This window comes from Lycium barbarum, chromosome 5, assembly GCF_019175385.1.
Source record: "Lycium barbarum isolate Lr01 chromosome 5, ASM1917538v2, whole genome shotgun sequence".
Classification (NCBI taxonomy): Eukaryota; Viridiplantae; Streptophyta; class Magnoliopsida; order Solanales; family Solanaceae; genus Lycium; species Lycium barbarum.
The window spans coordinates 142,295,159-142,318,826 of NC_083341.1; the positions used below are offsets into that span (position 1 = coordinate 142,295,159).

At 34.0% G+C, this 23,668-nt stretch overlaps 2 protein-coding genes across 7 annotated transcripts; one reads left to right on the top strand and one right to left on the bottom strand.

Annotated features, from left to right (window-relative positions):
• Positions 1 to 8,535: 8,535 nt before the first annotated feature.
• On the top strand, positions 8,536 to 14,545 carry LOC132642012 (probable WRKY transcription factor 4). Of its 2 annotated transcripts, none has more exons than XM_060359228.1 (4): positions 8,536 to 9,418; positions 12,519 to 13,231; positions 13,330 to 13,488; positions 13,894 to 14,545. In XM_060359228.1, the coding sequence occupies exons 1-4, from the start codon at positions 9,059 to 9,061 to the stop codon at positions 14,174 to 14,176; spliced, it is 1,515 nt and encodes a 504-aa protein (XP_060215211.1). In that variant the 5' UTR covers positions 8,536 to 9,058; the 3' UTR covers positions 14,177 to 14,545. The 2 variants fall into 2 exon arrangements, with proteins under 2 accessions (XP_060215211.1, XP_060215210.1); XM_060359227.1 differs by having other exon boundaries at positions 8,537 to 9,418; positions 12,567 to 13,231.
• A 3,374-nt stretch (positions 14,546 to 17,919) lies between these two features.
• On the bottom strand, positions 17,920 to 23,117 carry LOC132642013 (uncharacterized). Of its 5 annotated transcripts, XM_060359231.1 has the most exons (12): positions 21,983 to 22,827; positions 21,735 to 21,867; positions 21,326 to 21,639; positions 21,037 to 21,120; positions 20,842 to 20,951; positions 20,605 to 20,737; positions 20,311 to 20,446; positions 20,038 to 20,200; positions 19,616 to 19,744; positions 19,324 to 19,518; positions 18,698 to 18,820; positions 17,920 to 18,127 (listed from the first exon to the last, which is right to left on the bottom strand). In XM_060359231.1, exons 3-12 carry the CDS (start codon positions 21,570 to 21,572, stop codon positions 18,014 to 18,016), a joined length of 1,434 nt encoding a protein of 477 aa, XP_060215214.1. In that variant the 5' UTR covers positions 21,573 to 21,639; positions 21,735 to 21,867; positions 21,983 to 22,827; the 3' UTR covers positions 17,920 to 18,013. The 5 variants fall into 5 exon arrangements, with proteins under 5 accessions (XP_060215214.1, XP_060215217.1, XP_060215216.1 ...); XM_060359234.1 differs by lacking the exons at positions 21,735 to 21,867; positions 21,983 to 22,827 and adding an exon at positions 22,974 to 23,117; XM_060359233.1 differs by lacking the exon at positions 21,735 to 21,867 and having other exon boundaries at positions 22,077 to 22,827.
• Between the last annotated feature and the right edge of the window lie 551 nt (positions 23,118 to 23,668).

Consider the following 23,668-nt stretch of genomic DNA (forward strand, 5'->3'; position numbering starts at 1 on the left):
AATTAAATCCCTATTTCAGTGGGATTATTAACGCATTTTTTTTTATGAATATGTCAACAAAATCTGTTATTTTTGAAGAGTTTTAAAAGTTGTGCTAATAATGTTCTTAAATTAAAACCGTGACCTATCGTGTAATTTTTCCTTTTGTTTAGGACAGCCCATGTTTTCTTATCTGGAGCCCAATCATTACTTGGACGCAATTACAACATAACATGTTCATTTTGTTTTGCACGGATTGACCTTCAATGGCGCTGGTCTTTAATTTTTGTCCCTCAAATTGTTGGTCTTTAATTTTTGTCATTCGCTTAAAAAAGTGGCTGAAAAATATCCCGAGATTCTGAGTTTGAACCTCAGTTCAGTCGAAAAAAAAAATCTCAAGGTAAAGCTTCGCGAGAATTCTGCCTTAAGGCAAAAGTTTGTCTTGAGAAATTTGCAAGCCAAATTTTTGTTTTTTACTCTGCTGGAATTCAACAAAAGTTAGGTCTAACTTTTGCCCCAATAGGCTTAATTTTGCTAGGAAATTCTGCCTCGCGATTTTTTATTTTTTTTATTGAGCTGGGGTTCGAACCTAGAACCTCGGGATATTTTAGAAGAAGGCCAAATTAAAAACCAACAATTTGAGGGACAAAAATTAAAGACCACCCCGGAATAAGGCCAATCGTGCAAATTGCCCCATGCACTTCCCCAAATTGAGAATTCTGCTTTTAGTTTTGAAATTTTTCTTAAGAGTCGGAAAAAACTAAAAAAAATTATAATAAAAATGTTGTCCATGTCTTTTTCACAGGGAAGAAGATAATTCTCTTGAAGTGCCCTGCACGTACTAAACTACTTGATTAGGCCATCAAATCATTGGAAATAAACAATTTTGGGAATAGATAAGCATATAGTGTGCATAAATTAAGAACTTTTTTATAAAATCCTCTGCATAACTTGTTTAACGGAACACAAAGATTGAAATGTGCACCTTTGGCAAATTTGGATTCTGATCGTGCGATATATGATTAAGCAAATCTAAATTTCAACAGATTGAAATATGACTTTTGATCTCTCTGCTCGTGAATCTTCACAAACTTATTGAATTGTTAATAAGTACACCATTTACTACCCTATGATATGTTAAGTTTGTAGTATTACTTCATTTGAGGGTAATTTAGTCTTAAAATAACTAAAATATAACATATTTAATATAAATAAGGACCAATAATACAAATTTAAATCAATTAAAGGTTAGATATGCTTAGTCACACATCATAAGCACCAAAGTCAAAATTGGCCAATATCCCTTAAATTCTATATCCATATCAACTTTTACTATTCCATCTACCTTTCTTTGTATTTTTATTTAAATTTAATAAATTAGGGAAAGCCGGTTAGACTATGATTATAATATATTCTAATATCATATTTGTTACTTATTGGAAAGCTCTATGTATAAAGTTGGAACACAAACAAAATGTGAGTAAATGCTTTTTAGCTTAAAAAAAAATCTTCCGGCACAAGCAATATGATTTTTCTACATTGTACTGAAAATCTAAAGAATTTTTTTCCCTATCATAAAGCATGAATGTATTTATAATATTTACATCAACTAGGGTTAATTGACACCTTCTAGCATACAACATTTAGGCTATATCTTTATAATGGATTGTAGATCCATTGTAACTCTGATCATGATATATTTTTTTGAGGTTTAAAATTGCTAGAAATTATACTTGTAACGGCAAAGTAAATTTACAAGTATTTTTATATTCAAAATCAGATAAACTTTTTACAAGAGTTATACAAAAGCAAAAAAGAAAAAAATGACTATATTGTGAAAGCAATAATTCACTGAGTATAAAGTGGCCCATAAAATTAATGAGTTTTGAAATGTTGAGAACGAGAAGGAAAAAAGAAAAACAAGAATGTCCACCTCTACAAGGCCCCCCTAATAAATAATAAATACAATTACTGTGTAGCTAATAGGAAAATTTGGTAAACATCCATTCGGTAGCAAATGCTTAAGAAAGTACTTACTACTCCCTCCGTTTCAATTTATATGAACTCATTTGACTGGACACGACATTTAAAAAAGAGGGAAAACTTTTAAAACTTGTGGTTCACAATAAGCCTTGAAAATTTGTGTGGCTGTAAATCATTCATAAAGTGAATTTGTTTCCAATTAGGAAAGAGGTCATTCATTTTGGCACGGACTAAAAAGGAAATAGATTCAAACAAATTGAAACAGAGGGAGTATAATATAGCATAGTTGGATTAATTAATTTTGGGGTTTTAACACATTTGGCCGTTTGATTGAAAATAATTACAGCTGCTATGCAAATATATACATTAAATAGGTATAAAATATGTATATTATAAGTATTAATAAACAAAAAATATACATTTATCGACTATTATGTTGATGAGCGGTTATTTATGTCAATTTTTCTTTCTCTTTTTGTGGTTACGGTAGTTGTTGCTGTTTTACTATACAGTTAAGCAATTTAAAGAAACGTTAAAGATTAAGGTGGGGTCATAAGTATCACTTCGTCCTTAGCTAGATGATTTGGGTTTGTCGGTTTTACCCCCTAATATGAGATCTATAAGCGTGAACTCGAATTAATCGGACCCAACTAGATACCAAATGAAAAACAAAAACAGAGAATTTAGAGAAGAAAACGAAAAAGAAATGCCCTCTACGCTGTGGAACAAGAAATATTTTTTATCAAATAAAATAAACGAAATTAAGGATGGCCTTTGACATGTAATATTATAATACCATGCTATATAATATGAAAATCAAATGAAATCAAAGCTTAGCTAGCTAGACCAGTTTGAAGGTTTAGTTTTTGGAAGTATTTTGTACTATGTTTGAATCATTATCTTAATTATTATTATTTTGAACCCAATAGGAATTTATTGTGTTTGGATTACAAAGTTGAAGTGTCTATTTGTGCACACCCAAAGTTAGTGGGCACACTTGTCAGCTGAGGCCAGATTTGAGGGTCTGTTTATGTATTATGATTTATGCTCGTAGGAAAAGTTTCCCAAAACTTACAACTACTCTTTCCTCCGATCCATTTTGCTTGTTATATTTGTCTTTTGCATGTCCCTTAAGAAAATATTATTACAAAAATAATTTGACTAAATTATTCATATTTATTCTTTAATCTCAATTAATATCACTCTTCCTTTCTCCACATTACTAAAAAGGGAATAAAGGTGAAAAATAATTAATTCAATCTTAATTTTATAAAATGACAAGTATTTTGAACTAATTATTTTTTAGTAACCACAACAACTAAAATTAATGGACCGGAGGTTGTAAAATCCAAACACCTATGCATATACTTTCTTGCTAAAAGTTGAGTAAGCACTAGAAATTAGCCTCTCATATAGTAATAAAGTACTAACAGGTTGTTAATTAGGGTCATTAATTATTGACTAGCTAATTTAGAGGAGTTTGGCACAATTAAGAGCCTAGCTTAGTACCCCATGTAGGACATACTCTAATAACTCATTTCAACCTAATTATTACGTACTTTGGATTTAAGTAAGTTTTATACATTGAGATTGCAATAACTCTTTATATTATTAATGTGATTTAATCTGTTACTAACAATTTATTTTAGATTATCAATTAATGCTTAACAAAGTTACTGCTATAATTATCTTATAAATTTATTTTTAAATACATAAATATTTTTACGTAATTGAGACATAAATTTTAAAGTCGTACCATACAGGCTTAAAAGTCAGAAAGGAAATTATAAGCTCTTAATTATAAACGACAAAAACAAGATGAATTTAAAATTAGAGAGAGAACAATGCAGATCCACAAAGTTGGCCTCAACTTGAATAGAAAAACATTGGCATGCAAAATAGTATTTAAAGAAGGTTTTATGTTCATACATTATTTGTTCTAGTAGTTGAGCAATGATTACCAAGAAGAACTAAGGGGGATAAATTAGTTAATCAAAAGCTTATATAGCCTTTAATCGGATAATGCTTTTATATTTATATTGAAAAGGCTTTATGGCTAGTGGTTAACGACCCTCTCGTAATCATTTCTACATTTTTCGTAATTTTGTATAAAATTACTTTCGCTTTACTTAAATATATCCATAAGAAATTACTTTCGCTTTACTTAAATATATCCATAAATAATAGGAGTATAGATTTTGTTTCCCTCTCCTTTCTATTTATATATTTACCTAATTATGTTCTATCGAAACTCTCGTCCACCATTTACTGTTTGGCAAAACTTCAAAGTCTGTTTATTTTCAGTGTTTTTTATCAACAGTACTGCTTTTGAAAAGATTACTTCTGGAATGTATGTTTTTTGCTAATCAAGTAGAAAACCGAGTTTGTTTAGTATTTGAGCATCAATTTGAGGTTGATCAAGGTTTTAAAGTGCATATGCAAAAACATAATTTTTTTCAATTTTTTAAAAACAATTTCTGCTACTACTCAAAAACATTTTTTTTTTCTCGAAAAGCTTAGTCAAACACCTTAACTCTCTAAAATAAACACTTTAAACAAAAAAGAGCCCGTGGCTTCCCAAAAATTTCACCAAACGGACTATTAATTGGAACTAGAGTGTAATTCTTTATAAATTATACTCCAAAAAAACTATCATTATCATAGAATGAACTCTTAATACTCAAACAAAGGGAAACGTTTATCGTTACCTATTCTTTTGCATCAAATATATTAATGTAAGACACGGGTTTTGCATATTAGCTTCTTATAATATTGAATAAATAGATGAACACAATTCCTTACATGTTGAATAATTTTTTTGTTTTTTGTTTCTAAGGTTATTCGTCTTGCTCGAGGGTTGAGAAGTAGTATTAGACTCTCCAACAAATGATGGACTTCTGGTAATGTGTTGAATTCTTAGAGATATTAATTTGGAGAATATTATGCATATATCTTTCCTCTCTTCTCACAGTCAAGATGTCCTTTTAACTTTAGAGAGGACTTTTATTTATAGTTGTGAACATGGGCGGATCTACATTGGGTTGAGGGGGTTCCAGACCCTTCGTCAGAAAATTACGTTGTGTTCGTATATAGGATCATATTTATGTTTTTTGTGTATATATTAAATGCTTAACTGCCTTAAAACAAATCAAAAACTTAGCTCAGCGGGAAAGGGGTTCAAATTTTCATAAAGCATGCTGGTTTGAGCCTTGCTTATAACATTTTCTCATTTGTTTGATTTTTTGAACCCCCGGCAAAAATTTTACCTCCGCCACTGGTTATGAAAAAAAGGTGTTTTGTGCTTGTGTTGAGAATAAATCAAAAATCATTTGCTTTCATTTAATTGATCTATTTATTTGAATTAATGTAGATACTTATAAAGTTGGATATATGTAGAGTGTTGGAGCATTGATATGGGGTGACACGTTGCTCATCAAATAGTGAACTAGCAGCCTTGCAGAAGGCAAGTAATGTAGTTAGAAAAGCAACTGAAAATGAGGGAAATGATAAAACAAAATTTTCCTATTTTAGGTATTCATTTGTTTGTACATTTATTTAAGGAGTTTAGACATTATTTGAAGTACAGAAAATTATGCAGAAAGTATTTGAGAAAAGACAAAAGAGAAGCACACTTTTGTACAATTGTTATTTTTCAAGAAACTTCATTATCTTTTCAAAAAGATTTAACTGATTAATATATTTTCCTGAAAAGTCTCCAAATAATCACTATCTTATGGTTTTTAAAAGAATTTAATTTGCATAATCAAATAGGGAATTTTGTCGTAACCCTAGCCATGTTTCCAAGTTTTCACTTCCTTTTGCCAACAACTTGACGACAACGTCATCTCTAGTTTATTTCCTAAAAAAATCTATCATCATTAAATACTTCTAAAATCTATGTAATATTTTTACTTATTTTAGATATATACAGAATTTAATAGCTAGATTACAAAATTTTAAACAATTCTCCATATATTCGAAAGTAGTTGCTGCACCTCACCGACAATGTCTTCATTCCAACTAATTGGTAATATTTGGTAAAAATTATGTTAATTTGGATTTTCTATATTTTGTTCTATGATATGACAACTTTTTCTCTGAAAAAAAGTGTAGTAGTTAATGCGAATGAGTAACAGGGGTGAGGGGCCCAACTATCACCAAATAAAGGACAGATGTAGCAAATTCCTTCTTCATTTTATTTATTATAAAGGCGGCTTATTTCAAGTTTCAACTTCCAAAAGATATAGTGAAAAGAATGAAATTCTTCTATCATTAATAAGATGTTTTGGATCCAAACCTTTCAACGAGCTATTACATCTGAGTTGGAATTATGACCATTAATTTTAGCATTAGACTTTTCTCCCTTGGGAAATAAGTAATTTAAATGTATAGATACATAACTCTGAGCTTAATTATAAGCTGAGAGGGGTGATTCTGCTAATTCCCCATAGAACTAGTGTTATCATGCCCTATTAATCACAATCTCGACTATATCTCTTCAAAGATATATCATGATTGATGGTTAAAGATTAATTGGACGATATCGTCCAATTCCCAATTTTTATGTATCACTTTCTTTTAGACATTTATAGTGTCTATCAGCTAACTTAAAAAAGAAATATAATTAAAATAAACACGTATGTGCACGCAGCGTTTGCACTAAATAATAATCTTTCTATTCGTTTTTACTTGTCCAGTGTCCAAAATGAACGTTGCATCACCTTTAAAAAAGGAGTAATGAAGTGTGTAGTTTATTATAATACCGATGACTATTACCATTTTAAAAAAATCTTGCGAAATAATTTGGGGAATTAATAGTTAATATTAAGGGTAAAATAGGAAAATAGGTTGTCAAAAAATATATTTTTAGTATAATGAATAAATAAAAGTAAACGGAAAGAGTATTATTAATTTGTCATGGTTGATTAATTAGATAAGGTGTATTTATATATAATAAGTAATACTTAACCGTGATAAAGATATCAAAGTTTATGTGTAAACATGTGTCATTTGTTCATTGATTCGATATAAGTACGGAGTTGGAATAAATATTTTCCAGTAACTAACTATGAATCACTAAAACATTTCTAAAGTCCTGTTAAGAAAACTGACAATTCCATTTCACTTAAATATATTGATGATGTTAAATTCTGTTTTTTGAAAAATAATTGAGTGGTGTAAAATTTTCCAAGCATTTTTTAAAAATGGCACAAACCAAATGTCGAAAGTCTAAAACGTGCCCACAAGTAGCCAAAATTATACAGACTGTTTTCTTCTATGCAGATTGCCTTATGCTGCACGGCAACTCTTAAGTCGTCGGGGCTACAACTAATGTCAAGCCACATTTTAAAAATAAGAAAATTTCATATTTTATTTTCCAAGAAAATTAATCTAATCAATCGCTTTATCCATGTTAAATTAGTTACTCCATACGTCTCAAATTATCTTATTGCATTTCCCTTCATTAAATCTTTGGTTCCATTATTCTTTGCTCGTAGTTATTTCATATTTGTGAGTTTAAACTCATTCAATGATAGCATATAAAAAAAAACATTTACACTATTAGCTTATCTAACATAACATATAATCATTTATACTAAGTGAAATAGATTTCCCAACACATGTACAGTATTTGAACTAAAATTATTAAATTTGATTGAACTCATAAATCATATTGTACATCCACCGTTTATTAGCAACCAAAAAGCAAAAGCAAATAACTTATATGAATTATAGAATACTGGTAATTTTGTCTGAGCTATTTATAATATTATAGCTTTTGGGATGTGAGTTAAGCTTAATATTTAATTTGACACGGTGGAATGTCCACAAGCCAATTGACCTGTCCCGTACTGATGATGGGGGGCATGACTTGTCCCGCACTGATGAGGTGAAAATGCCCCCGATCCATGAATGTGCACGCTCCATACTGGACAATGGATCCCGGATAAAAAGAATGTCCGGATTTGACAAAATTACTTATTAGTTCGACTCCTCAGAATAAAAAATAATTTGGGAGAGTGTTTTTCTCATTAATAATAAAATCCAATGTAAATTCAAATTAATTGAGACTTCAAAGTTGAATATCAAACACCGACCGAGAATTCAAAAATAATTACTTGCTTATTTTTAGAGTTAATGGTAACTTTTTTGCAAGTTTCATACTTCAACGATACCAATTGTTTCCTTTACCTACCTAAACTACCACGCCCTTTGTATTAATCCGGACGAGTGTTTTCTCCTTTAATAAATCTACGCAATGCAGCAACAACAACAACAACATAACCAGTATAATTCTACAAGTGGATTTGAAGAGAATAGTATGTGCAAATAATACCTTGCCCCACATGGAGTGATGTTGTTTCCAATAAATCATCGGCACAACAATAATAAAATCTACGCAATACAAATTTAAATTAATCGGAGCTTCAAAATTGAATAGAAATAAAAACAAATTCGTACTTATTTTTATGTGTCCCACTTGTATATACTGTCTCCTATCAAGACAAAAAAAAAACAAAAAAAAAAAAAAACCAAAGTACTCCGTATATATTACGTCCTATATGATCATCATTTAATTTAAATAGAAAAAAGAAAGAAGAAAAAAAAAGCTAAACTGCAAAGCCTCCATTTTCGTATCTGCAAGCGTGGACTTTCTAGTTTCTACTGAAAAAAACATAGTTTGTTCAGATCCTATACACACCTTTCTCTTCAATCCATCCTTTCTCAACAACGCCAGAAAAACAAAAAAACATCATAGTTTACATAAGAAAAACAATCAAGAAATCATAGTTTCTACTGAAAAAAGTTTATTCAGATCCCATACACACACCCCTTAATCTTTAATCTCTCCTTTCTCAACAACCCCATAAGAAAAAACAAAATCTTTCAACAGTTTACATAGCAAAAACGATCAAGAAATGATAATTTACACAGGAAAAACAATCAAGAAACCATAGTTTCTACTGAAAAAAAAGTTTGTTCAGATCCTATACACACACAATCAAGAAAACCAAGTTTTTTGATAGTTTACAGAAGAAAAAACAATCAAGAAATGATATATTAATTATCCAAATATACAGATATATTTATCATCATGGCTGAAAATGAAGGATCATCATCATCAAGGGGTCAATTATTACGTCCAACAATTACTTTACCACCAAGAAATAATACTTCAATGGAAAATATATTTTCAGGTGGTATTAGTCCAGGTCCGATGACACTTGTATCAAGTTTTTTTTCGGATAATGATCCGGATTCTGCGTGTCCTTCTTTTTCACAGTTACTTGCTGGTGCAATGACTTCTCCGGCGGGTTTTCCGGCGATTAGACCCGGTTTACCGCCACCGTCTACGGCGGCGATGGTAACAACTCAGTCGCCGTCGTTGACGTTTAGTGTGCCACCTGGATTGAGTCCAACTAGTTTGTTTGATGGGTTTTTTTCACCTGGTCAGGTAGGTACTTCATTACAGTTCATAAACTTTATTTTTACTCTATAAGAAGATATTATTGGATTCATTATACTTGAGCCGAGGGTCTATCGGAAACAGCTCTCTCTACCTGCTAAGGTAGAGGTAAGGTTGCGTATGCACTAACCTCCTCAGACCCCCAATCGTGGGATTACACTGGCTATGTTGTTGTTGTTGTTGTACACTGAAATTATGGATTCATATTTTGATAGTTGCTAAAATTGTACTCCCTCTATCCCAATTTAAGTGTCTAAATTGTACTCCCTCTATCCCAATTTAAGTGTCTTAGTTTAGTTTTGATTGAGGACGGAGATTTAAGAAACAAAGAGAGATTTGGGAATCTTGTGGTCTGAAATTAAAGATGTGTGTAGTCCTTTCAATTTTGTGGTCTTAAGTTTGATATGTAAGATGTTGGAATTGGAAAACTTACTAAATATAGAAAAAGACACCCTTTCTGGGACAGAATATAGAAAAAGACACTCTTTTTTGGACAAACCAAAAAGGAAAGTAAGACTAATTAAATTGGGACAAAGGAAGTAATGATTTTTCAAAATATGTTAATCTCCGGATGATTGGTCGATATATTGAGGTGCGCACGAGTTGGCTCGAACGTCAGACATCATTAGAAGAATGGTTTGTGAATACTTTACATTTTTTGGTATGTGGGTTTTGCAAGTCTTGAATGGTTTGATTAGTTTTGAGGTATATAATTGCCTAAGACGGAATAGTAACTAGTTTTTGGCTTTAATTGCTGGATCTTTTTGTATAGAAGTTGTTGGTGTTGTAGCATTAATGGTTGATTTTAATAGTTCTGTTAGCAGAGCAACAGTCTTAATGAGGATGATATGATTAGTGTTTGCCTTGTTTTTGTGTAAGAATCTACTGTAAGTGGCAATGATTTTAAGGCTCTAGCTCTCTGGGAAAAGGAATATTTCCTAAAAGCGTTGAACTTTACTGCCAAAAGTGCATTTCCTTTATATCTGGTGTGTGCCTTTTGTTGTTCCTTGACTAAGAAATGTCAGAACTGCTTTATCAGTTCATCTAACTGATGCATATCCTTGTCCAACTTTTCTTTTATTTTGTTTTACCATGTGCTTTAATCCTCTGAGGTACATGCCCACCCTATCTTCACTGGATCTTTTCCCGGAGATCCTAAAAGGAAAGAACCTTTCCTCTCTCCAGCCATTTCGGTGTAGGAAAGAACCGAACCGACAACAAATTTTCATACACCTTAGGCCTAATTCCATAAATGAATCATTCTTGATTAAAAAGGTTCATCAATGAATCATTCTAGAATGAATTTATCGAGACTAGTTCAGTGTGGCTGTCAGCTATAGACCGGGAGCTCAATGTGGTGGATTAACTAGCAACTTCCACTTGGCTATATCTCCCCTTTCTCTAGAGCAAGTTGGAGTCTCTAAATGTCAAGATCCTTAAGGCGCCCCTCTATGCCTGCTTATCAAATAGAAATTTTTTCTAGTGCTATAGTTGGAATTATGATATTTCTTAAAGGAAGCAAAAAAATAATAGACGCTTCATCAAAGCTGTACTAACCTTCTATGATTCATTAAGTTGTCTACTTGAATACTGACTCAATAGGGCTGGAGCTATGTACATACAGACAAAAAGGTAGACCAGATCCATCCCATTTTCCCGGCAACTAATTGACCACAAGAATTCACGGAAAAGAACCATTCTTGGTCCCATCTAGCGCCAGTTCATATTACACTGGGGAGTAGTTGGAAGAAAAGAAATTGCTGGCCTCACATGGACTGATACAGAGAAAAGACAACCGAAACTACTTGACGTAATGTCTTGCTGATGTGTTATTTTTGGTTATGTTAGGTTGTCGGGGGAAATACAGGCATTTATTTTTTGGGTGCTACCACGTGAATAAGGTGGATTTTTCTGTGGCACCTTCTAAATCAATTTTGAACGAACGGTATCTCTCTCTGTCATTGTTATTATTACATTATTATCTGCACCCATCCAGTAAGTAGAGATATGGAGAGAGGGAACATCTTCATTGCGGAACTTCTATTTCCTTCTTTTTTTTGAAAATAAAAAATCTCAACATCATATTCATCTAGAAGAGAAACCTCGGTCACAACATAAAAGAAAAGGCAGACAGAAAGAGTTTGATTCTTTAAACAAGCAGGTTGCATTTGTAGTAACATAATTGAGTTTCTGTAATTAATATTGAGCTGCAATTAGAAATCTCCTGATGATGGTAAATGTTCTATATTTGGCGGTGTGCTGTTAATTTGATGGAAGAAAGTTACACAGGGAGAAAATTTCTATTTCCAAGTTTTCAGAAAAAAAAAAAAACTATTCCCAGTAGTTCAGAAGAAAGTAGGGAAGTCTGGCATTCAAGACCATTCTTGTTTTTGCAAATTGGGTAGCTTATGTCCATGCCAAAGACAATGCCGGGTGCTACGGGCTTTTACAGTCCTGTCTAATGAGAATTGTACTTGGGGTGCCCGCATGCATTCTTCATTTATTCTATTACCTGTTGAATAGCTGAATAGATTGCCAATCCTTTTAACATATGCCATTGAAACAGATATAGATTAAGATAGCATGCACTAATATCTTCTCTGATATGTATAATCAACTCCTCTCTTGGAAGAATGTTTTAACCATCTTCATCAGATTGAAAGTTGTCAAGACCTGTTCTGATGTCTGTATTAACGGTTAGAAGTATGTTTTAATGAACTCCCTCCATAGAGAGAATTGTCTTTCAACGGAGAACATCATGCTAATTAACAATTACCGAAGCTTGCCATTGTGCTTCTTCCCTGAGTAATAGTGGTAATGTGATTGAAGTATAGCTGACGTTTCATACCTTATGGAACAGCCCATGGAGGTTTGAGATAACATATGATGTTGTGACCCTGAATCTTCTAAGGCTACATTCATTGCGACTTGGTTACTTGACTAATCGGGCAGAACATGTTTCTCCAGATAGTTTAACATGTACATTAGTTGTTTTCCTCTCCGCTATTCTTGACACTTCACTTCCTGCTTCTTCTTGACTAGCAACTAAATCATGTTATTAGTTTAATTTGAATTTGCTTCTTCGAAGTTAATTATGTATCTTCATTTGACTGGCCCTTTTGGAATGTCACATCAGCAAGTGCTTGCTCAACTTACAGCTCAGGCAACCCAGGCTCAGTCTCAAATGCACATTCAGCCCGACTATCCATCTTCTTCAACAGCAGCTGCACCATCAATGTCTCAGTTCCAATCCTTAACATCAAATGGAGCAGCAAACCAACAGATACCTAACATCGTGAAAGAGTCATCAGATGTTTCCCTATCTGATCAGAGGTCAGAACCTGCTTCCTTTGTTGCTGTTGACAAACCTGCTGATGACGGCTACAACTGGCGAAAGTATGGACAGAAGCATGTCAAGGGAAGTGAATATCCTCGTAGCTATTACAAGTGTACACATCCAAATTGTCCAGTCAAGAAGAAGGTCGAGCGCTCCCTAGATGGCCAGGTGACTGAGATTATATATAAGGGCCAACACAACCATCTGCCACCTCAAGCTAGTAAGCGTTCAAGAGAAAGTGGAAACTATAATCTTCAGGGGCCCTATGAGCTCAATTCAGAGGGTCTGGCAGGAAATTTTAACAAACCCAAGGAGGGCGAACCTTCCTATTCGTTAAGAATGAAGGATCAAGAATCCAGCCAAGCAAATGACCAGATCTCTGGATCAAGTGACAGTGAGGAAGTGGGTAATGCAGAGACTAGAGTGGATGGGAGGGATATTGACGAACGGGAATCAAAGCGGAGGTACTTCCCTTCACCCTTAGCACTATTGCATAGTAATTGCTTTGCTTCCTTGTCCAATTATACGGGAATTCTTCTCTTAACATATCCATACTTTGCAGGGCTGTAGAAGTACAAACTTCAGAGGCAGCTTGTTCTCACCGGACTGTTGCAGAACCTAGGATCATTGTTCAAACTACCAGTGAAGTTGATCTATTGGACGATGGTTATAGATGGAGAAAGTATGGCCAGAAGGTTGTTAAAGGAAATCCTTATCCAAGGTAAAATGTACATCTTATTTTTTTCTCCTTTATTGTCAATGAACAACCCTGAGACGTGGAATCATCTATCCGTTTCGTGTTTCAGTTGTAAAGCATTCCAGTTTACACTTACCTTCCTATTTATGTTACCTTATTTACAACAACCTTTGATTTTGGTGCATGTAACCACCAGTGTCAGAAAACTTCCTGGTTGAGTCGTTCTTTTTGCAGTACTTATTTAGAACTATTTGTTTCAATCCATGTCCTGCATTTTGGTTGAAGTGCTGCGACGATATATCTTTGCCTCTGTGTGCGAGTATCAAATAAGCTAATCACATTTCTAGATAACTCAGTAAATGCATAGCCAGTTGCTTTGTGGTTATTCTGCTGGCCATTATTTTTACCTGCCTTTGTTGTTTTCTGCAGAAGCTATTATAAATGTACCAGCCAGGGATGTAATGTGAGAAAGCATGTCGAAAGGGCTGCAACTGACCCTAAAGCAGTCATAACAACATACGAGGGTAAACATAATCATGATGTGCCTGCAGCCAGGAACAGTAGCCACAACACAGCCAATAATTCGATGTCACAATTGAGGCCACACAACCCTGTAGTCGATAAGCCAGCTGCAATGCGGAGAACAGACTTTCCGAGCAATGAACAACAACCTATAGCACTTCTACGTTTCAAGGAAGAACAAATTACATGATCAATTGAAGCTTCATTCCGGCATGGTAATCGACAGGGCAGCCGGTAGAGGGCTGTAACTTATTACTGAATGGTTCTATTTCTCGCGTTTGTAAAGTTGATGTCGGTCTCTCCCAACAATCATGAAACAAAAAATGGTACAGAAGTTGTGTTGACACGAATAATAGGTCAGGAAGGAGTGGTTTGAATATAAATTGTTTGTAAATGTTCTCAAAAAAGGGCATAGGGTTGTTAGCTATGGTATTTCTATATGCATTCTTTTTGTAAATGCTTTTATATTCCAACATGTTTTGACTTTTTATCTTGTAATCGTTTTATAGTTAGGCCTTTGATCTGAATTTGAATGATGGTGCATTAAGTTTTTGGACAATCTCTTTTTGTTACGCATTTATGATTTTCTTAATATTTTATTTGATAGGGTTGAATTTGCTTCAAGTCTAAAGGAGTTGGTAAATCCTGATGTGTTTTTTGTTTTCTTTTAATGAGCCTTTTCATCGAGATTATAACTAGCTGCCTCTAAGGTTTGGTTTGGTTAGAAATTTGTATGTCAGTGTAACAACCAAGTATGAGTGGTCTTCTAATTGATCTTTAAAGGACTTTCTTTTTGGATACTCGAATAATACAAGTCTCAGAGCAGAGTGATATAGATTTGATGTTTCCATGTCCATTATGGTAGGATATTCATGTGAGTGTTTCTCAAATTTTATACACGTGTAAAGCTCCATGTAAAGCTCTTCTCATCACAATATCTATTGTGTCCGTTGATAAGGAAGAATGGAACACACATGATGAGTTTAGCTAAATAATTGAGCATGTCACGACCAGAGGCAAAGCCAGGATTTGAAGTTTGTGGGTTCGGGGTTTTAATTTCTTAAAGTTATTGGATTCTAAATTAATAATTTGTACATATTTGACAAAAAATTTAATACAAATATATAATTCGGACGAAAGCTATTGAGTTTGGCCGAGCCCACACCTGAAGGGCTAGCTCCGCCCCTGACCACGACATGACTTCGAAAACTAAGTGCATTCATTAGTTTAGGTCACAAAACAAAGTAAATGCTTTTCCCAACGCTGCTACTAGGGGTGTACATGGACCGGGTTGGTTCGAATTTTTTAAATACCAAACCAAATCAATTGTGTCGGGTTTTTAAATTTATACACCAAACCAAACCAATAAAATTCGGGTTTTTCAATCTCGGATTTTCTCGGGTTATTCTATTTTCTCGGGTTTTTCGGTTTTTTTCCCGGAAAAGTCTTCATACAAAAGATATATCTTTTACTTCAAATATTTCTTTAGTCCTAGTAAGATACAACTATATAATTAAGGTGTTTTTAAGAAAATAACACAAAATGTGAGATGAGTGATGACATTGTATTAAAATATTGAATAAAAAAAATAATAAAATCGATTAAAATAAATATTGCTAATTAATAAGCCATAAATAAAATGACCATAATCTAAAAATACTAAATCATGCTAAAATAAGTATTAAGTATATGACAAAGAAAAAAAATAAGTTATATATTTTCACTCTCTAGACCAATTATGCAAAAATAAATATCCAACATTATTGTCATTCCTAGTCGTAGAATTGAATTTCTTTTGTTAGCATTAGTGTTGAGTTGGTTTTGGTTTGAACTTTCTTTGAGTTACTAACATTCATGGAATATAAAACTTAGTAACATTCAAAATTCTAAGTTCAAGCTTGAAATAATATGATAATAAACAAAAAAAACTACGAAAAAATTTAAGAAATATTTATAAATTATATTACAAATAAATATATTTATGTATAAAATATTTTAAAAAATTGAATAAATGTAATGTTGGGTTGGTTTGGTTCGGTTCGGTTTGACTTTTTTTAGCTAAAACCAAACCAAACCAATTATGGTCGGTTTTTTTTCCAACACCAAACCACTAGTCGGATTTTTTTTTTCTGGTTTATCGGTTTGGTGCGGTTGTCGGTTTACTTTGTACACCCCTAGCTGCTACTCCCTCCGTCTCAAATTATTTGTCATGGTTACTAATAAGTTGTTTGAAATTATTTTTAGTTTTAGAAGTTCAGGACACAATTAATTATTTTTCTCCATTTTACCCTTAGTCAAACTTTGTCATTAATGGAGATGACACACAATTAGAATAAACATTTAATGGAGAGAGATAATAACTTAGACATAAATAAGGGTAAAACTAGTCAAATATCTCTCCTAATTAATATTTCTTAATGGGCGTGTGGCACAAAAAAACGACCAATAATTTGAGATGGAGAGAGTATCAAGGAACAACAAGACTTGGACAAATTATCCTGGTAGGCAAGCCAAACAGCTAATGTAGACCCATTGAGGGTGTGTTCGGTATGGAGGAAAATGTTTTCTTGGAAAAACTTTTCCTAGAAAATAAGTGAATTTCCACTTATTTTCTCATGTTCGTTTGAGTAGTGGAAAATAAGTGATTTTTTTACTTATTTTCTCATACTCGTTTGGTTGATAGAAAACGTTTTCCAGAAAATACGCATCCAAGCCTCACCAACTCCAACCTAACCCCATACCCCTCACCGCCACCCCACCCACCCATCTACGCCCCCACCCACCCCCCTCCCCATTCCAAAAAAAAAATTCTTTTGGTTTTTTGTTTTTGTTTTTTGCTCCCCCACCCCCAACCCGCACCAACTCCAACCCAACCCCATACCCCCCACCCACACCCCACTCCCACCCACTCACGCCTACGCCCCCACCCTCCTCTATTTTTTTTTTTTGCACCCCCACCCCCAACCACTCCCGTAACCCATACACCACCCCCTCCCCGCACCCTACCCCCCACCCACCCTCCCCCCACAATATTTTTTTTTGAAGTTTTTAATTTTTTTGCTTGGTGGGGTAGGGGTGCAAAAAAAACTCAAAACCTTTTTTTTCAAAAAAAATAATTTTTTTTGGGGGGGGGGGGGGGTTGCGGGGTGGGGTGCAAAAAAAAAGTCAAAACCTCTTTTTTCAAAAAAAAACAATTTTTTTGTTGAGGGGGGGGGGGGGGTGCCGCGTGGGGGTGCGAGGTTGGGGTAGGGTGCTGCGAGGGGTGGGGGTGAAAAACTTTTTTTTTTTTTTAAATAATTTTTTTTTGGGGGGGGGGGGTGCGGGCGTGGGGTAGGGGTGAAAAAAAAAAGTCAAAACCTTTTTTTGCAAAAAAAATATATTTTTTGTGGGGGGGGGGGGGGGGTTAGGGTGCAGGGTTTGGGTGGGGGTGCAAAAAACCAAAAATAATGTTAAAACTTTTTTTCCAAAAAAAAATTATTTTTGGGCGGGGGAGGGTGGTGGGTGGGGTGGGGTGGTGGGGTGGGTGGGGTTGGGAATGGTTGGTGGAATGAACTTGTTTTCCCTACTTTCATTAGGGAAGTCATTTTCTGCAATTTTGAGGAAAATGTTTTTCAAAATTTTTGACCAAACGAACCTGAGAAAATTGGAACCGAACACACCCTGAGTGATTTAAAGGTTGAACTTTCACTTTGTTATTCTGGAGTTTCATCCCTAATTTAGAACTTAATAACAATGGTTATTTCTTGAAAATAGACCGAAAAGTGGCCAGTATACGTTATTTCGACTGAGTAACTGAGGACCATTTGAGATAACCACGAGGGGCTTTCCTATACGCTATTAAAGCTGATGTGGCCTATAATTGATAACATTTTGGAGAAAATTCAACTCACGTTTTGTCAGATTTCATTATTTGACTTTTTGTCACTCTCGATACAAATAAAATTGGAGTAATCGTTACATTTCAGAATTCAAAGCCTCTTTTTTGTGGCAAAAATATTTACAACTATTGGCCTAGCTCTCAATCATTTCAATTATCAAGAGGAATTATAAGTTGAGGTATCTGGCCACGATTTACAAAGTCAATTTTATTCAATCGAACACAGCACAAAACTCTCTCTGGCAGCTCCTCTTGCTTCTGTGCCTACATTTAATCCAAACATAGCTCAAATCTATTACTATACAGTAAACAAGCAAAGTGCGAGATAAAAATCAAGATATTATAAAAGGTGTACTTTTTTGTTCTTTTTCTATAAGGAGATATTACGAAACGATGTAAACGGAGATCATTAGGAAGTTTTTAAGTAAGTTAAGAATTCAAAGTTCATGCTATTCTTATACAGGATGTAATATGTTGATAAAAGTCAGAATGAACTGCTATCGTGAAAAAGGTAACAAAAAGGTTTATAATGTGGAGAATGAAACTTTTGATCTTTTATAGGAGGAAAAGAAAGCGGTGGAAGGAGCATTTAAAGTCATAAACAACAGGTTCAACCGAACCCAACATTTCCGAGACGAGGTATAACTATATGTGTGAAAAATCATCATAATTTCAAAAAATATTTCATTATGGACCCATAATTTCAAATGTGGGAGGGGTTCAATGGTAAAAAACCCTAAAGGTTGAACCTGTCAAATTAAAATATTGGATCTGCCTCTGGGAAAAGACGCAAACTTTAGACAAAGTAAAATGATTATGAAAATAACTAAATACCTGGATTGTTAATCCAAGATCAAGGATTCCATGTTTCAGCCTTTCTCTAAATGCATCAAACCCTTTCCTGGAAATGTAGCTGAAACGATGAACATCCAGGTCTATCTCAAAGTAGTTGGCCCCCTGCATAAAAAATAATCCATAAGATTCAAAAAATGTTTCAAATATTTCAAGTAATTATTAGTATTATGAGAATTTTGTCTTATAAGTATAATAAAGATCCAATGTGCAACTTCTTTACCTAATGCACACTTCAATTCTTAATTCAAGCTACTGTCAACTGAAATTTCACTATATGCAAGACGTATCAGTACACCTATGTTGTTCGGATTCTTCAAAAATGTCGCTGGGTGAATGTCGGATCCTCCAAAAGTAGTACATTTTTTAGGATCCGACATGGTGCAACAACATTTTTGGAGAGCCAAAGCAACATAGAATGTACACCAGCACTCTTGAAAACTAGGATAAACAATCAAGGAGGAAGGATCATAAAAAAACTCGGAGAGACAGCACCTTCACTCTGAGATATAAGCCACTATTCAAGAAATTAATGATTTGGCAACAATCAGCTATGACCGCTATGAGATCTCAAAGAAGGAATGATTTCAGAATTTAAAAAACATTACCTTGTAGAAAGCATGTTGAGGACGCGAAAGCACTGGTTTTTCATTATACGCATGTAAAAGCTTCTTCTCCGCGGGATTTAAATGAAGGTCTTCAGGATTGGCTACACCAACCATAATTTTGAGTCTTTCCCTGAAAGGAACTGTTGATTCCTTGGCAAAACCCTTTACGGTTTCCATTTCATCTGTTACAAATTTCTGCAATATGAACGAGTAGAAAAGGGTCAATTCATGCAATCCAGATGACTGAAAGTAGTATTCGAGATAAGGAAAATAGGAAGAAAAATGCTGTTACCTTTATGCTGTCTTGAAATTGTGGAGTTATCTCTTTTTCAAAATTCTCTGATACTTTGAAATATAGTACAAGGCTCGTTCCCTCACCATCATAGTCCCCAAGGAACATTGAAGTAGGGTAACTAGGCAGCTGCGACAACAAAATCCGGAATGTTTACGAGTCATTTTCCCGAACACAAAAACAAAAACAATAACTATACCCTGAGTCCAAGACAAGTTGGATTGGCTATATGAATCCTCACTATCTATGTCGCTCAATTTAAGCCTGTCTCAGTCTAATAAGGATAAAATAAGTCATTTTTCCCAAAATTCTCATAAAATCCACATGGACCCTCAGTTCATGCACTTAATCCCAACTAACAAGAATAAATCTATCACACTGTCAAGAAAACATCAAAAATGCCAAGTCTTATTTATAAGGACCTGTATATTGACGATGAGCAGTGATGGGACTTTTTCATCTGGCTCTACAAAGGGAAGCTCAAGATGCCGTGCAATGTGAGATATCTTCCGCGGACAGACAAATAAATCAACACCGATAGGTACATATGGACAATAATTAGGAGCAGGAAATTTCCTTTTATCCCTGCATTTGAGAAATAAGAAGTGTTACAAGTTTGTGCGTGGAGCAAAATGAGAAACACTTTCAAATCTCATTGTACACAATGAATGAGCTGAATGAATGTAATAACATGCCTGAAATAATTCATGCCACGAAGCTTAAATACAGAAGGTGATATCGAACTCCAACATCCTTGAGTCAGTTTCACATCTCCGGAATGTGGAATAAGAATTCCTGCTCTCGGATGATACAATAATCTCCTTGATGAACCTGTTTTATTAAAGAGTCCTTTAGATTTTGACAGTACTAGGTATGTGATGAAGACAAATCTAAATACCAGATGAACACTAACATTCAATTGATAATAGAAGCACAATACTCTTTCTCAAATACATTAGCATTTCAAAAGTATTTGCAGTGACACTTACAAAACTCCGTAATCGTGTCTCCATCATGCAGTATTTTACTAACAGCAAGTGTTACAACTGATAACTTCCTTCTTTGAGATGTCAAACTTGGATCCTCCACAATGTTGTTCCGCTTAGTAAGATTTCCATCTACCTGAATTAAGCATCGAGAATCAACGAATCATTGACTTGGAAGCCTTATCAAAGAAATGAAGCAAATCATTTCATTTTGACCTTCACAATGCTAAGGTCACTTACACGTGCCATATCATTGTTATTGATGGTATCATTAATGTGTAAAGCGCTTTCACTTTGACTTTGATTATCCAATGCGCTCCCAGCTGCAACGACGAGTGAAGGGCACATTTCTGGAAGCAAAATTACAAAGAGAACTCAAAAATAGCTTCTTTTGGTTAATTACTGTTGGAATTTGGATTAGGATTTGCCGATTACCCTCAAGAACACTAGTAAAGTCTTCATCTGAATCAGAGTCGAGGACGCTGCAAGAATCAAACCATGCTTCATCTTGGCTTAATCCTGAAAAACAAAGAATTCGTTGGAAATTAAACACCTTTAGTACCATTTAGAATACTACTTTCCTTGGCATCTAACGCCTATAACCAAATTAAAGGGCTGCTTAAACATTATTTGCCTGGATCAAAGTAAACAATGTTTGTTGAGCAACAATTTCAACTTTTTCAAGAAAATTAAGGCTTATTATTAGGATTATAAGTATCCATACCAGTTACATCAACTCGACGATAGTTTTGGGAGTGATGAAATGCTGGACTTGAAGCCTGGCTCTCATAGTCTATTGTAACAAACTCACAAACATCAACATTCCTTACATAGTTTTCCGCAACAGTAAGTTGCTCTATCGGTGCAACAGAAACAGAAGATGGTGCCTTCCTTCGAAACCTGCGAGTCTTGGGAATGTACTTTGATTTTAACTTAATCTTCTTAGTTTGACTCGAAACACATCCACCCATATCTCGAGACTATCCTCACAAGTCCAAGAAAATACTCCCTTCCTCCTTTTGCATATATCAATCAAAACTGCAAGACCACAGCATTCAAAAACACCAATAAATTCACTTTAGATATGACCAAAACAAACATGATTCTCTTGTATTTCAAAAGGTGCAAAATACCAGTCATTCATTATCTCACACGCCAAAAAATAGTAAAATCAACTTCTCAAAGCATTCCCAGAAAGAACAAAAGGCTTAATGAACATATTTGGAAGAGAGTGATCCAAATATACAAATTAACATTTGGTGAATCCTGCAAATGAAAGTTGCACAACCATACACATACAAGGCAATAATTAGATGTTGATTGTTTGGCAGGAAAAAAAAAAACTTTTTTATAACTGTGGCGTCCGGGCCAGCTTGCGCACCTCGACTAATTCCACAGGATACCTACTACCTCCCACTAGCACAAGTACCGGATAACTCTGTTCACCAAGGCTTGGAGAGATAGGAAAAAATCACCTAATATTTTATTTTGCCTCTGCTGAGTCTTTAACCAGATAACAATATATTGTTGGCAATCATATTGGTGTTTGAGATGATCTTTGCAGGATCAGATAAAAACTATGTTATAATCCAAGCTGGATTTTCATCATACATGCATATAACCTTCATTTTCCAACAGAGGATTTGAAAATATAGGATTTTTGGTAGCCTCCAAATCAAGAAAATGAGGAAATATCTTAAAGATTGAAACAGTAAAAAAAGAAGTCAGCAAAAGTCCTCTATAAAATAAATGTTACTATAAATTAGTCAAAAACTCTTAAAACCACAGAACAGATTAAGTAAACATTAAATAGTTTGCTGAAATGGCTTAAGGTCTCAATCAGACACCAGAATGATAGTATAAAATAACAACAATGACAAAAGATATTACCTAAAGCATTGAAGATATAACACCATCCAATTTTCTAAAATCATGGTTAAATAAAAATGATATCTTTAAATTCAGAGAAAGAGAGATATAGTAGAATATTAAGTGAAAATGGAACTTTCTTGAAGGGTCATAGTTTGGAAATAAAGCAATCATTTTTGGCATGCAGTCATGACAAAACAGAGTTGTCTTCATATAAGAACAAAGTACAAAAGAAAATATACAAGCTGGAATTAGCCTGATCATAAGAATCAATCAATATCAAAATTAAGCAAATGAAAGATAAACCACAACAACAAAAAGTAATGAAACCAATGATAGAAAAGTCTTGATATTTTGCATTGATATCTGAAATTTTAGAGACTATGAATTATATTTACTTCTAAAGATAAGTTTACAAAAACAACATAATGTAAAATCAGAAGGGATTAAAGAGAATTATAAGAGTCTAAGAAGAAACTCAAGAGAGAAATGAAGGGACTTACTCTTTCTATGTTCACTTGCAAATTCCACATTAAAAGTTCATTTATTTCTGCTCTCATTTATACTTCATATACATTGTTAGCTACTACCACCCTACCCCAAAAAGAAGGTAAAGAGGTCCCACATAATACAGAAATTGCATTACAACTTTGCGATTTAGAGCAAATATACCCCCTTCTAAATCGCAAAGTTAAGGGGTATATTTACACCTTTGCCCTTGATTAAACATGGTTAACAGATAAATTAAGATAAGAATATAATTAAGTATTTATAATTTAGTAATAGCTATATATTTATGAAGACATATATCATGTATTTATTGAGTTAGCGTAAACCGATATTGCGGCTTAAATTTTGGAGAGGAGGGGGAATCAAATTTCAAGAATCAAATAGAAAACGAAGGTCATAGGTTGAGATTTGACTAGCCCTAAGTATTTGGTTTCATTGATTGATTTTGACATTCAAAAGTGTAAACAAACACACATCATGCATCCCTATGAAAATGAAGCCTTCGTCTTTTGTAGTTGTCAAAATATTCAACCAACTCTTTTGGAAAAAAAAATCTCCAAATTCAAGATTACATTTCAAATTCATTTGAACTAACTATGCACAGGCCAAGACTACCAGGTAAAAGTTCACACTACGCAACTTTTGTCAAAGGCAATTGATCAAAAGTCAACTAAGAACTGACCATCTC

What these genes read in the sequence shown, in the direction of transcription:
- LOC132642012 (XM_060359228.1), top strand. Translation starts at nt 9,059, where the DNA reads ATGGCTGAAAATGAAGGATCATCATCATCAAGGGGTCAATTATTACGT. An exon ending in GAACGGGAATCAAAGCGGAG is followed by an intron (nt 13,232 to 13,329) that starts GTACTTCCCTTC and finishes CATACTTTGCAG; the next exon opens with GGCTGTAGAAGTACAAACTT. An exon ending in AAAGGAAATCCTTATCCAAG is followed by an intron (nt 13,489 to 13,893) that starts GTAAAATGTACA and finishes TGTTTTCTGCAG; the next exon opens with AAGCTATTATAAATGTACCA.
- LOC132642013 (XM_060359234.1), bottom strand. Translation starts at nt 21,572, where the DNA reads ATGGGTGGATGTGTTTCGAGTCAAACTAAGAAGATTAAGTTAAAATCA. An exon ending in AGACACGATTACGGAGTTTT is followed by an intron (nt 20,447 to 20,604) that starts GTAAGTGTCACT and finishes TTAATAAAACAG; the next exon opens with GTTCATCAAGGAGATTATTG. An exon ending in AATTTCAAGACAGCATAAAG is followed by an intron (nt 19,519 to 19,615) that starts GTAACAGCATTT and finishes TTCATATTGCAG; the next exon opens with AAATTTGTAACAGATGAAAT.